Consider the following 12,464-nt stretch of genomic DNA (forward strand, 5'->3'; position numbering starts at 1 on the left):
GGAGGCGGGCGGGCGGGTGGGCAGGAGGTGGGATGGGGTGGAGATGACTGGCTTTCCCTACTCTGAGGAGGGTGCCATCACATCGATTGCTTTGGGTCCGTTGTCCTCCGAGAGGTGGGAACCGTTCCTTCTAGTCCTCTCCTTTACACGCATCAAAGAGAAGAAAAAAAAGAAGGACGACGAAAGAGAAAGAAAACACACACACACACAAAGCCACAGCCGTTATCCGGTGTAGTCGAAGCTGGGGGCTGTCTTGAGGCATAGATCACTCCCCCAACCCTGCAGCTGAAGGGCAGGCTGGAGGCGCCTGTACTAGGGCCAAACCTTGGAGGGCGGTTCTGGATTTGAAAACTGCCCCCAAGGCAATAGCTAATAAGGTCCCAGGACACTACAGGATGCAGTCCCTGGGCCTTGATGGCTGAGGTTACCTTCAGCAGTGAGTGGGCCTGGGGAGCAGTAGAAAGGACCAGGGCCAGGGCCAAGTGCAAAGCAAACATGGCAGCAGTGATACCCTGAGTCTGCTTTCTTCTCTGAGACAAAGCTGCATGGACATGGAGCAGCCTGGCCAGCCCTTCCATCATTGCTCATGAATGAGGGAGAACCCACACTTGACCTAGGGCTTGAGGTACCAAGGGACGGGATAAGGGTGTCAGGGTATCCTTGGAAATTGGGGACTCCCAGTCTCTTTGCTTCACAGAAGTGGCAGAGGACTGGGTGCCAGGCTCCTCCTCGCCATGGGGATGCAACTGCATTTCTCCTTCAGCAGGCACCAGCTCAGGGAGTACAGCATCACCAATCTCACAGAGCTGCGACAAGAGCTTGGAACGGGTGGGGATGAAACCGGGGAAGGCCCAAGAGCTAGGATGCTCATCCCCAGGTGAGTTTCTGGATGAAAGGAACCAACAGTGAGACTAACTAAGACTTTCTGGAAAGACTGGAGTATCACGTTTGGCCAGGGAGATGGTGGGACTGCCCAAAGACCTTGGGTGGTCAAGACCAAGAGACTAGGCTACTTTCTATGTCCCTAAGAATCCCTCCTGGAGCAGCTGCACAGGGCAGGGACTTGAACCCCTTATGAAGGAGCCCAGAGAATATTAATCTCCTGGACAACTATTTGTCTACATGTAGGGAAACTGAAGTCCAGGCAAGTCCAAGAAATTGGCTAGTGAGTGTTTCTCTGGTGGGAATCCATTCAGTATCCCTTGTGTCCCAAGTTCTTTTGGCATTCTAGCGCTCTGCCATCCACTCTGCCACATCCAGTTACTCAGAGGCAGCTGGCAAAATGGGAGAGTGCTTCTAGCCCTAAATCACAATGTACACCACCCTGGCCTCCTTGAGGGCTCCACCTTCCCCAAGCTCAATGCTCACTGTAGCCACCTCCCTTCCTCCCTGCCCTGAGTATGTTCCACTTTAGTCTGGAGGTCCAGTCAGGGTAGGGGGAGTCCTCGCAGTCTGGACTGAAAGCAACTCTTGAATCTGCAAAGCAGGGCTCAAGATTCCCCAGCTCAGCTGACAAGACACATTACTGCTATCTGGTGTGTGCAGGAGGTGCTGCAAAGCAGTGGAGGGGAGCTGGTGCACCCTGTCCTAGTGTGCACCGTGGCCATGGGTGGACGGTGAGTTTGGGTTCCAGGAGGGTCTGCTGGCTTTGGCCACTTGGTCCTGGGGAAATATCTGCCTGGATCCTTTCCCATGGAGGGAGGCATCGGGACCGGCATCACACTTTTCATTTTGACATGGGCCTGGTGCCTCGAACCACCTACCTGTCCCCCAGGCCCGAGAGGGCTCTGGGTAAAGTTCCCCTCAAGCAACCCCCATGGCTCAAGGGCCCTGGGTCCTGGGCCCCAGGACCATCGACGTGTAGGCTCCATGCTGCTCCCGCTGCCAAGCGGGGCTGTGGCCTCCGCACCCGAGCTGACCTTGGATTAGAGAACTGTTAGGCCAGTCCCACCTCCCACGTGTTGGCTGGCAGGGCAAAGGGTGGAGTGGACAGACCAACAGACAGGTGAACAGTGGACAGGAGATGGCTGGCTGAGTGTAACTACATTCACTGGGATGACCCATCAGAAGAACAGGGACACGTGCCAACGGCTGCAGACTGCAACATGTGGGCAAATGTAAGGAAGGCATGGCTATGGGTGGAATTTGGTTTGGCCACTTGGAGCCAACCCCCCAATAGAGACAAACCACTTTGCCCAGGAGACCTAGTGGGCCTCCACCAGATGTAATTACACACAGGCAGGTGCACAGAATGGGCTGAGGACACAAGAGTGAAAGGGACCCCTACTTGTATTCCTATAGATGACAGTTTCCTTTTGGAGATGGCCTCAGAGTGGGATTCAGAGCTGGTCAGCGTCCCTTGTTCACTCTTCAGAGCTGCATGTTTTGGGGGTGGCTCCGGGGCCTCAGGGGCTGGGGTGACTCCACCCCGTGTCACACTGGGTGGTCGAGTACTGCTGTCCAGGCTGTCTGACGAGTTGCTCAGGCCCGACTGGCTTGTCACTTCACTCTTGTGGTCTTGGCTGTCCAGGTAGGTGTCCTGGGCAGACTCAGTACTGCTCTGGACTGTGACAGAGATGAAGGGTTTTGACGTGGTACGTGGAGGGACCGGTGGTGGGGTCTTCTTATAAGCCACTAGGCATGATGAACCTGCAGATAGGAAAGAGGAAGGCAGGGAGAAGGTGAGGTCCCAAACCTTTGGAGCCCCTTTCAAGTCTGAGGCCCCACCTGACCTGGCCCTAGCTCTGGCCTTGGCTATTCCCTCAGGAAGGATTTCTGGAGCAGGAGAATGGGGGTCGACAGAGCAGTGACCAAGACAGACAGACATGGGCCCTGCCCACTCTTCTACGAGTCCAAGGCCAGATCTAGCTGGGGATCCCAACACGGACCAACGATATCCTCCACCTCACAGTCACACACAAAGATATTATCCAGCTGGGGCATGGGCTAGATGATAAAGCTCATGGTGCCGCAGGCTGTGAAAGAGCCTGACCCAGTGGCAGGGGATGCAGTGACAGTGGAGCAGAGGTCAGGAGTGCTAAAGAATGTTAACCTTGCTTCCTCAAGCTCACGAACAGACCTACTGCTCCCGCTGGTCTTTTCCTTCCTTACCTTCCCTCTGCTTGGATGACTCCTTTCTGTCTGATCAAAGACCAACACATCCTTCAGGGTCCAGCTAACCCTACCCCCATCTTGTTATTCCCACCATCCTCTCATTATGTGAAAACCCCATTTACCAGTCTGCCTCCCTCAAGACTCCACCATACCTGGTCCACTTCCCCATTTTCCACCATGATTCGGGGAACCAGGCCCTACCATGGGTGGGGGTGGGGGTCATCTCTGAATCCCATTCCAGCCTGGCCTGGGGCTGGCCCACAGTTAAGGCCCACAGCTGGCTTCTTTAATGCTTAACGTTTTAAAACAGAAGGTGCTGTGGCTACTTGCTGTGAGGGTCTGGGTCAGATCCTGGGGCTTTTCTCAGCAACTTAATTCTAAATGCTGTTTCCCCCATGAGGACCAAAACAAACTGGGACTGGGAGTGGGAGACAGATGAGTGACTGAGCTCTACCTTCAAGGAGCTACTGATCACGGTGATGGTGATGGCCCGATGGAAACCCACAAAACCAGGCCCAGTGCCACAGGGGCCACAGGCCAGGCACAGCAGAATCTATCCATCTGCCACTATGAGATACCACTACACAACCCTATCAGAATGGCTAAATTAAAAAACGGTGACAACATTAAGTGCTGGTGGGGATGTGGGGAAACTGAATTATTCATATGTTGCGGGTAGGAATACAAAATGGTACCACCACCCTGGAAAATGGTTTGGTAGTTCCTTTCCTTTTCAAAAAAAATTTTTTTTTGATGTTTATTTTTGTGTGAGAGAGAGACACAGCATGAACAGGGGAGAGGCAAAGAGAGAGTGGAACACAGAATCCAAAGCAGGCTCCAGGCTCTGAGCTGTCAGCACAGAGCCCGACACGAGGCCTGAACTCACGAACCACGAGATCATTACCTCAGCCGAAGTCGGCGCTTAACCAAATGAGCCACCCAGGTGCCACCTTTTCTTTTTTCTTTTTCTTTTGTTTTCTAAAAGACTTTATTTTTAAGTAATCTGTACACCCAATGTGGGGCTTGAACTCGCAACCTAAAGATCAAGAATCTGGTCCCCCTGGCAGTTTCCTTTAAAATGAAATATGCAATTATTCTACAAACCAGCAGTTGCGCTCTTGGGCATTTACTTAGCCCATAGAAATGGTTAACATGTTCACAAAAAAAACTTATACGTGAGTGTTCATGACAGCTTTATTTGTCATAGCCAAAAACTAGAAACAACCTTCAGTGGCTGGTTAAACAGTCTGGTACATCCAGACTATGGAATACCCCTGATCGGTAAAAAGGAACTACTGATATAAGCACCAACTTGGATGACTCTCAAGTGAATGATACCAAGTGAAAAAAGCAATCTCAAAAAGCTACATACTGTATGGTTCTATTTGTAAAACGTTCTTGAAATGACCTGATTATAGAGATGTGGAGCAGATTAGTGGCTGGTAGGGAGATACAGGGGAGAGGGTGATATAGAGGCAGGGAGGGACATGGTTGTGGCTATAAAAGGGTGACAAAAAGGATCGTCCCGTGTGCTAAGAAGTAGAACAGGAGGTGGACACGTGAACCTGCACACGACAAGCTGCAGAGCACTAAGCATAAAGCAAGTAAAGGGAAAATGGTGAGATCTGAGTAAGGTTGGCTGGATGGTATCTACGTCAATATTCTGATATTGTGACATATTATGCGATATTCTGACATATTATCTTAATTTTGCAATATTTTACCATTGAGGGAAACTGGGTAAAGAGTAGATAGGATCCCTCTGTATTACTTCTGACAACTATATGTAAATTACAATTACCTAATTATAAAAATGTCACTTAAAAAGCCCTTCCATCTATCAGTTCATCCAACAGACTTGTGTTAGGCCAGGCCCTGTACAGACTCCAGGACAGCTAGGAGCCTCATGAGCAGAGAAAGAGCCACGAAATGACTGACCAGTAACAGCAGAAGAGCCCAGGAGCTGGGAGCCATGACTCACGCCTGTCTGGAAGTGACAAAGGGCTCTGGGAGCTCAGAGCCAGGAGCAAGCAATTCCTACTCTGTTCTACAGAACTTCCCAGTCCTGCTGAGGCGTTGACAAAACCTGGGAATCCCACCAGACAGACATACCCAGTCTCTGCCTCTCCCACCCGAGAAAGGGGGGACATGGGCAGCAGGCCAGGCAGAGGGCAGGGCTTCGGTCAACAGGCATATGACCCTCCCATGTACTGCCCTGCTGGAGAAGGGACAGGCCTGCTCAGGGGAGATGGGCTCCTGTGTTCAGCTGGCTGTGTACACAGGCTCACAGCCCCAATGTGGGTCCTTTACTGAGCTGTGCTCAGCAGTTTTATGATTCTGTAATTTAAAACCTCACAGTAACTCTGTAAAGTGGGGATATGATTATGTCCACTTTATAGATGGGGCATGTGAGGTTCAGGATCGGATAACTCACCCGGAGTTGCTAACAGTAAGCAGCAACCACATCTGTTTGGCTGCACAGTCTACCTCATTCTGCTACCCAGGCTTCAGCCCCTTCTCTGCCAGGCTAGGGCTGCAGGTGTCTAGGGCCTTCACTGGTCACTGCACCCCACAATATCCTGCTAGACCATGGAGCCTGTCTGCAGGGAACGCCTAAGCTGAGATCTGACTGTTGGGGGAAGGAGGGCCTAGACTAAAGGCAGAGGCCTGGCTTCTAGGCCCTGGCAATTCTTCACGAAAGTCCCTGCCTCGCTCCGGACTTTTCAGTACCCTCATCTGTTCAGTGGGTGGGGAAGAGTTCTAACCCAGGTAACAGCATACCATATTCACAGAGCCCTTGACAAACTCAAAGCATTTTCCCATTTGTTCTCTTACTCAAGGATAGGTGTGGAGCCTCCCATCATTGAATGAAGGAGAGATTCCTGCTCTGAATCCCTTCTCTCTACTACCTGAAATTCTACCATATGAGAGTCATTCCCTTGATGGTAAGGAGCCAAAAGCCAGAGGGCAGCAGGGAACCAGATAAGCCTGAGTTTAGATCCCAGCTCTGTCATATGCTAATTTGATGGCCATAGGGAGGGATTACATAGGCTACCTCACAGAAGGTAAGGCTCAGCCCCAGGGCTGGCATGGCTACTAGTTTGTGGTGTAGAGTGAGCCAGGCCCAGGGTGGGGGTTGTGAGCCAAAATGGTATTACCCCCCGGGTCACTGGTCTGAGAGGCTGCGCTCGTTCTCTGAATGATCCTGGGGAAAGTTTTCCTGCAAGAGCTGGACGTTAAAGAGCAGCTCATTGAAGCCAATAGCCAACAGTGCCCAGCAGAGCCAGAACTGTGGGTTCTGAGTCTGATTAAGGCTGTGTGACCCCAATCAGGGTCCTTGTCCCCATCTGTGGGGTGGAGTTCCCACTGGCCTGGAGGAGTTAGTGTGTGTAGGGATCTGTGTGAGAGGCACCCCCACCAGGAGACACTGGGGTGCCCACAACCAAGAGCTTGGACAAAGGAATGACCCTCCAGCCTCTTGCTACAGGCTGTCTAGGTCCAGAGTCCTGCTGACACACACTCAGAGGCCTGAGCCCTGGCTGAGGCAGCCACTCATTAGAGGGAAAGTGAACTAGCGAGAGGCTGGGCCAGGTGTGATAAGAGGAAAGGTGAATTTATCTTGGATTTTTTTGTCTCCTGAGCACAAGTCACTACCAGATAAGTGATGTGACTCACCGGGAGGATTTCAGGGCATCGGGGCTCCCTGGCTGGCAGGCATCCCTCAGCTCTGAGCACAGTCTTTCCCCAGGGCAGGGGCATGGGACCCAACTGTACAGAACAGCTCTCATTTCACAAGTGCGAAATCCATGAAACACAGGCCAGTGAGTGCCCTTGTCCCTGCCAGCATCACCCTCACTGCCCTTCTTCCCATAGTGGGGCTCTTACACATGCTGCTCCTTCTACCTGGGAAGTTTCCATTCCTCACATTTCAAATGTCACTTCTTCAGAGAGGCCTCCTCTGACTGCCCTCTGCTCTCAGATGGGCCGGCATCTACATCTGAGCACTTACCGCATCTGTCATCAGCTCATTTAGGCATTTACTTGTTGATGGTTACAGGATCGGACTGTTGGGGAAACTCTGTCTGTCTTGGCACAGCAGGTCGTATCCCAGGCCCAGGGCAACACCTCAAGCTTTGTAGAAAGCTCTCGATATTATTTGTTGAATGAGAAAATGAACCTCATAACTGTTATAAAAATTCTTCAGCTGCCCCAAATCAAGATTACTTAGCCTTAGTGAAGGCTCCCAACACTGGAGTATGCAAGGTTCTTGTCTCCTCCCAAATTTGGAGCCCTTTTGAAAAGCCTAGTCCCGACCACCCATCTCTGCAGCTTCATCTCTTGTCCCGCCACCCGCAGAACAGCCCTCCAGCGTCAGAGAGCCACACATGCCCATTTCTGAACACACCACACTCCGCATGCACCCAAGCCTTTGCACATGCGCTCGTTCTACCAGAATCCCTTTCCAGGTCCTTCAGCCAGTCCCTCTGCCCCACGTTCCTGCTGGCCCAGGCAGTTTGCCCCCCTCTTCTCTCTGTGGATCAGCTGGAGCACTCAGGGCCCTGACTGATGAGTGTGTGTCCCACATGTGTCACCAGCCCAGAGGGTGCACAATCATCATTTGCCAGCTAAACTTTAGAGGGGTGGCAAATGCCCCAGAGGCCCAAGATGTGGGACCCGGCCAGCACTGCCTCTTCCAGGATGTGACTGTGGCCCTCCCTCCCCCCAGGAGACATTCCACATGTCAGTTTATAATAACATAGCATGTAGGCCCAACTTTTTTGTCCACTCACTCTGGAAAACTTTCAGATTTGCCCAGGAAGCTAGAGAGTGAACATCCCCCCAGTGTGACCATCTCCTCCAGCTGGGCCTTACACACACTTTCAAAGACCCTGAGTGAAATACCGGCTGAGCCACAGCAATGTGTGCACGCTGAGCCACCGCCCCCCAGGGGCCACATGCTTCCCTGCCCCCAGCTTGGCCATGCCAGTCCCTCACGCTCAGGCTTAGACAGGAGCCATTGTGCAACGCCTCCTCCGTGCAGCCTGCCCCCGGCCCCAGACATCCAGCCCAGCCTCCCTGCCCCACAGCGCTACAAGTCCTTGCTTCTTCTAAGAAGAAGCTCCCTTTGTCTCATTTCTGCCTTCTGCTTCAAGATTTTATCCAGCAAAGTCTTATCAGGTCGGAATGAATGTATTTCTACATTGTGTTTTTTAACATCAAGATGTTATAAGATGGCCAAACAGAGCTTCAAACACTCAGTGGAATGGCTGTGACTCCCATCTCCCAGGAGTTATAGACGCCGCAACCCCAGGAAGTTAGCCCCACTTCAAGTGCCTTGGAGGCCCCGCATGGCCCTCCTGCTGCAGGCTACCAGAAGCCAAGCTCGGCAGGGGGGCGGAAGAAGAGGAGCAGATGCCGGGGCCACAGACAGTGTGAGAGCTATGGTAGCAGACTTCACAGAAGAAGCAGTGGGACCCTCTTAAGCCCCATGTGAGCAGACAGAGCTGGCCCGGGAGCCAGAGCCTCTCAACTCCCTTTCCTGGCTCTGCCAGGCTTAGGAAAGGGCTGAGGGCCTAGAAGATCCCCATTCCCTCTCTCACCCATGAGCAACCTGTCAAACCCCACAGCTGAATCAGGCCACTTATTTGTGTGATATGGTAAAAACAGAACTCAAAGCTCCCTCTTACCAGCCTCAAATTCCTCCCTTCTTCCCAGTTTCTTCCCCGGAAGCATGGGAAGTTGGAAGGGAATTCTGAACAGTTGGGTCAGGAGCAGGGACAGATTGCCCTCTCAGAGCCACTTTCCTGTTGATAGCCCATGTGCCCCCCCGGCCCCCACTGCATCAGTCTGGAAGCCACCTCCCTTGCTGTGCCCCAAGAGTTAGCAATGTCAAACTTTAATTTCAAACTCCAGTGAGAGGGTCAGGCAGCACCTCTTAGCCCCAGATCCTCCTGGGAATCCACCATTCCCCACAACCAGGTGCTTCCTAACTGCCTTTCCCATCTGTTCCTCACCCCATGACCAAGAGCCAGCCTCCCCTAGACCACCCACACCCCCAACCTCTTGTCCTGCCACTCCAGTTCCTCCTCTACCCTGGCTGGCCATTTGAGAAGTCCAACCACGTCACTGCTTGGTTTGAAACCTTTCAATGGTGCCACAACTCACCCAGTGAGTGGACTTGGGACAAACCTTCAGTGGGGGCATTCAAGGCCTCTGGAATCTACACCGGCCTCAAACCTCAAAACCCACAGAAGCCAAGAGGTCACAAAGGTGGCACACTGGGGAAGACAAAGCCACGTAGCTCAGCTCCACCCTGGAGTCTTGTCCAGAAACCAAGATGCACTCCTGTTGGTAATGGTTCCAATACTTAAGCAGACCTACACTGAGCACTGACTGGGCCTGGCCCAAACACGCACTTCACATATAGTCAATCCTCATTATTTGTGACTCCGTATCTGTGAACTCACCTCTTTGATAAAATTTGTAACCCCCAAATCAATAAGTCACAGGGAGGTTGTGGTCACTCTCAGACATGCAAAGAGGAAAAGTTGTCACCCAATGCATAAGGTTCCTGGCTAAGGTTGAACAAGTTGACTCTGCCTTCTTTTTCAGCTCTCATACGGTAAACAAGTGTCCTTTTCCCGGTCCATTTAGTGCTATGTTTTTCCATTTTTGTGCTTTATATTGGTGATTTCTCTATTTAAAATGCCCCCTCCCCCCCTCCCCCAAGTATAGTGCTGAAGTGCTATCTAGTGTTCCTGAGTGCAAGAAGGCTGTGGAGAAAACACGTGTCAGATAAGCCTTGTTCAGGTGAGTTATAGTGCTATTGGCCAATTTAGTATTAATAAATCATCAGTATATTAAATAAGGTATCTTTATACAGAAACACACAAAACAGTTTATGTATTGATTAGTTGGTGAAAATGTGACCAGAGTCTTGCAGGGCCTCTATTTCCCATAGGAGCAATGGTTCAGTATTCACTAATTCAGTGTGTGTCAGATTTTATGAATATAACTACTGTGAATAATGAGAATGGATGGTACCTTAGCCAACTGAATCCTCAAAATGGGGACATGTGAGGTAGCTCTGTCATTGCCCATTTTACAGATGAGTCTCACAGAGGCGAAATGACTTGCCTTAGCTCACCTTCCAGCTAGGTAGAGCTGGGGCTGGGACTTAAATTCAGGCTGCATGAAGGCTGCCTACTACTTTTCCTACCACCCCCCCCCCCCACNCAGAAAATGGGATGCGACATCCAATATGCCCTGAGTAGGAGCCAAAGAGATGAGAGATAGGAAGCTTTGTAACCATGGCTGGGCCCCTGCCACTGTTACCACGGTTTCTGGATTAAGGAGAGAATGATCACCTCCTGGGGAAACAAGCTGGAGGCGTGTCAGGAAGACATTAAGATTGACTGACTGGATCTAGAAGGATGGACCACAGTCACCGAGTGGCAAGGAAATGCCTTCACATCAAGGCATCCTCTGTAGCAAAGGAGCAGGACAGCCCCCAAGGCATGCAAAGACCAATGTGGGCAGGGCACAGCTTGGCAAAGTAGAATTTAGGCAAGTAGCTGGTGAAGGGAAGACAGGGACCAAGGCAAGGAGGCCCGAGAGGGCTGTCTCCTCTCAGACAGGGTCCTCGGCTTCCTGGGGCTGCTTGGACAATAGAAACAGAGGCATCTTCCTCCTACCCACAGCATCCCTCACAAAGTGCCCCCCAAACTGGCCTACGGGTTGGAGGATTTTATAGCACCAGACCTGAAAGCAGCCGGAAGGGCACATCACCTCTTATCTCAATAGCCCAGTATACCAGGCAGCTTCCACGTGAAGTGCCAAGGCCATCTCAAGCTGAAAGCGTCCAAAATGAATCCGAATCCTTTCCTCCCCCATAGTGGCCTTGCTCTCTGAGAGAGGGGACCTCATGTATTCAATTACACTCCAGAAGCCTGGCAAGGCCCCACTTACCAACGACCTCCATCTGCAAGGCCTTGCCCCTCCCCCACAAAAGCACATTTTGTAGAGACCGGCTCCCCTCTATCCCCCCATCTGGTCTAGGCTTCCACTTCCTGCCCTCTGGCCTCCCTGCTTTGTCAGTGGCCCAATGCACCCACAGCTACTCTCCCAACAGCAGCCTGAAGAATTTTTTTTTAAGTACAAACTGGATTACTTCCTTCCCTTTCTAAAGTCTTCAAAGCCCCCTCCCCGCCCCACTCCATGAAGAACAGAAGGCACACTCCTCACATTGGCCTACAGTAACTGGCCCCTCCTGCCCATCTCCAGCCTCAGTTCCTAGACTTTCCCCTTGCTTGTTCTAACTCCTGCTGCACTAGCCTCTTTGCTGTCCCTCAGTATCCTCAGTCACTCCAGGCACATGCCCACCTGAGGGCCTCTGAATCTGATGTTCCTGGTCTGAAATGATCCCTACCCCATCTTTGCATGGTCTACCCCTTCCCATTCTGATCTGAGGACCTCTCTAACCACCCTGTCTAAAGCTTTCATTTTTGAGGACCCCATTTATTTCATTCAAGCATTAATCAACTTATTGATTTGTTTTTCATCTCGCTCCAGTATACTAGAAAGGGATCCTGCCTACTACAGGTTCTTAAAGGTAGAGACCCTAATTTCTTGTATAATTACAGTGCTTTCCCAGCACTAGGCCATCACATGGCTGGGGTTCTATAAATATTTATTGAATAAATGAAAAAATCCCTATTTTGACAGTTGGGCACATTGAGGCTCAAGGAAGCAGAATGATTTACTCCTGATTCTGAATTGGAATCTAATGCCCAGGGCCAGGGCCTTGAGTTCCTTTTAGGTCAGCCCCAACACACACACACACACACACACACACACACACACACACACACTCTCTCTCTCTACAGGAACACACTCATGTGAAATAAGCCCTTGAGTAACTCTGCTTGAGGTTGAGCAACGAGACCGTGGTAGTAAGAGCTCAATAAACCCTAAGGAATGGGTATCAGAAATTGTTTGAAAATAACCATTCCTAAAAGTTGGCAGAGAAAGAAAGTAAGCAGCACTTCCAGCAACATTTTCCAGTGAAGGCGTATCACAAGTACAGATTTAAAAGAATCATTACTGAATGAGTCCCGGCCAGGTGCTACTTTATTCCGGACATAGGCCTGGGAGGAGAGATAATTATCACTGATGTTTTATAGATGAGGGAACAGGCTTCTTACTTTGAAGAGTGACAGTGCTGAAAAGCTCTGCCCTGTGAGGCCAAGGAGCCAGGTTCTAAACTCAGCACTGGACTTGGTGGGCAGTGTACCTTGCACTGGGCCTGAACCTTTCCAGGCCTGTTTCCGCAGCTGTAAACTAAGTGGACT

The 12,464-nt window shown here is 51.2% G+C and overlaps 1 protein-coding gene across 6 annotated transcripts in view; it reads right to left on the bottom strand.

The window, feature by feature from the left end:
* The window catches only part of DLGAP4 (DLG associated protein 4), an 81,861-nt gene that overhangs the window by 28,166 nt on the left and 41,231 nt on the right, over nt 1-12,464 (bottom strand). For 5 of the 6 annotated variants that reach the window (XM_077778910.1, XM_077778904.1, XM_077778908.1 and 2 more), the window contains one exon: nt 2,288-2,649. In XM_077778910.1, coding sequence (XP_077635036.1) covers nt 2,288-2,649 — 362 coding nt within the window. Of the gene's footprint in view, nt 1-61; nt 142-2,287; nt 2,650-12,464 lie in introns of all 6 variants that reach the window. The other variant, XM_077778909.1, reaches the window with a different exon arrangement.

Source organism: Crocuta crocuta, unplaced genomic scaffold (genome assembly GCF_008692635.1).
Source record: "Crocuta crocuta isolate KB4526 unplaced genomic scaffold, BGI_CrCroc_1.0 scaffold248, whole genome shotgun sequence".
NCBI lineage: Eukaryota > Metazoa > Chordata > Mammalia > Carnivora > Hyaenidae > Crocuta > Crocuta crocuta.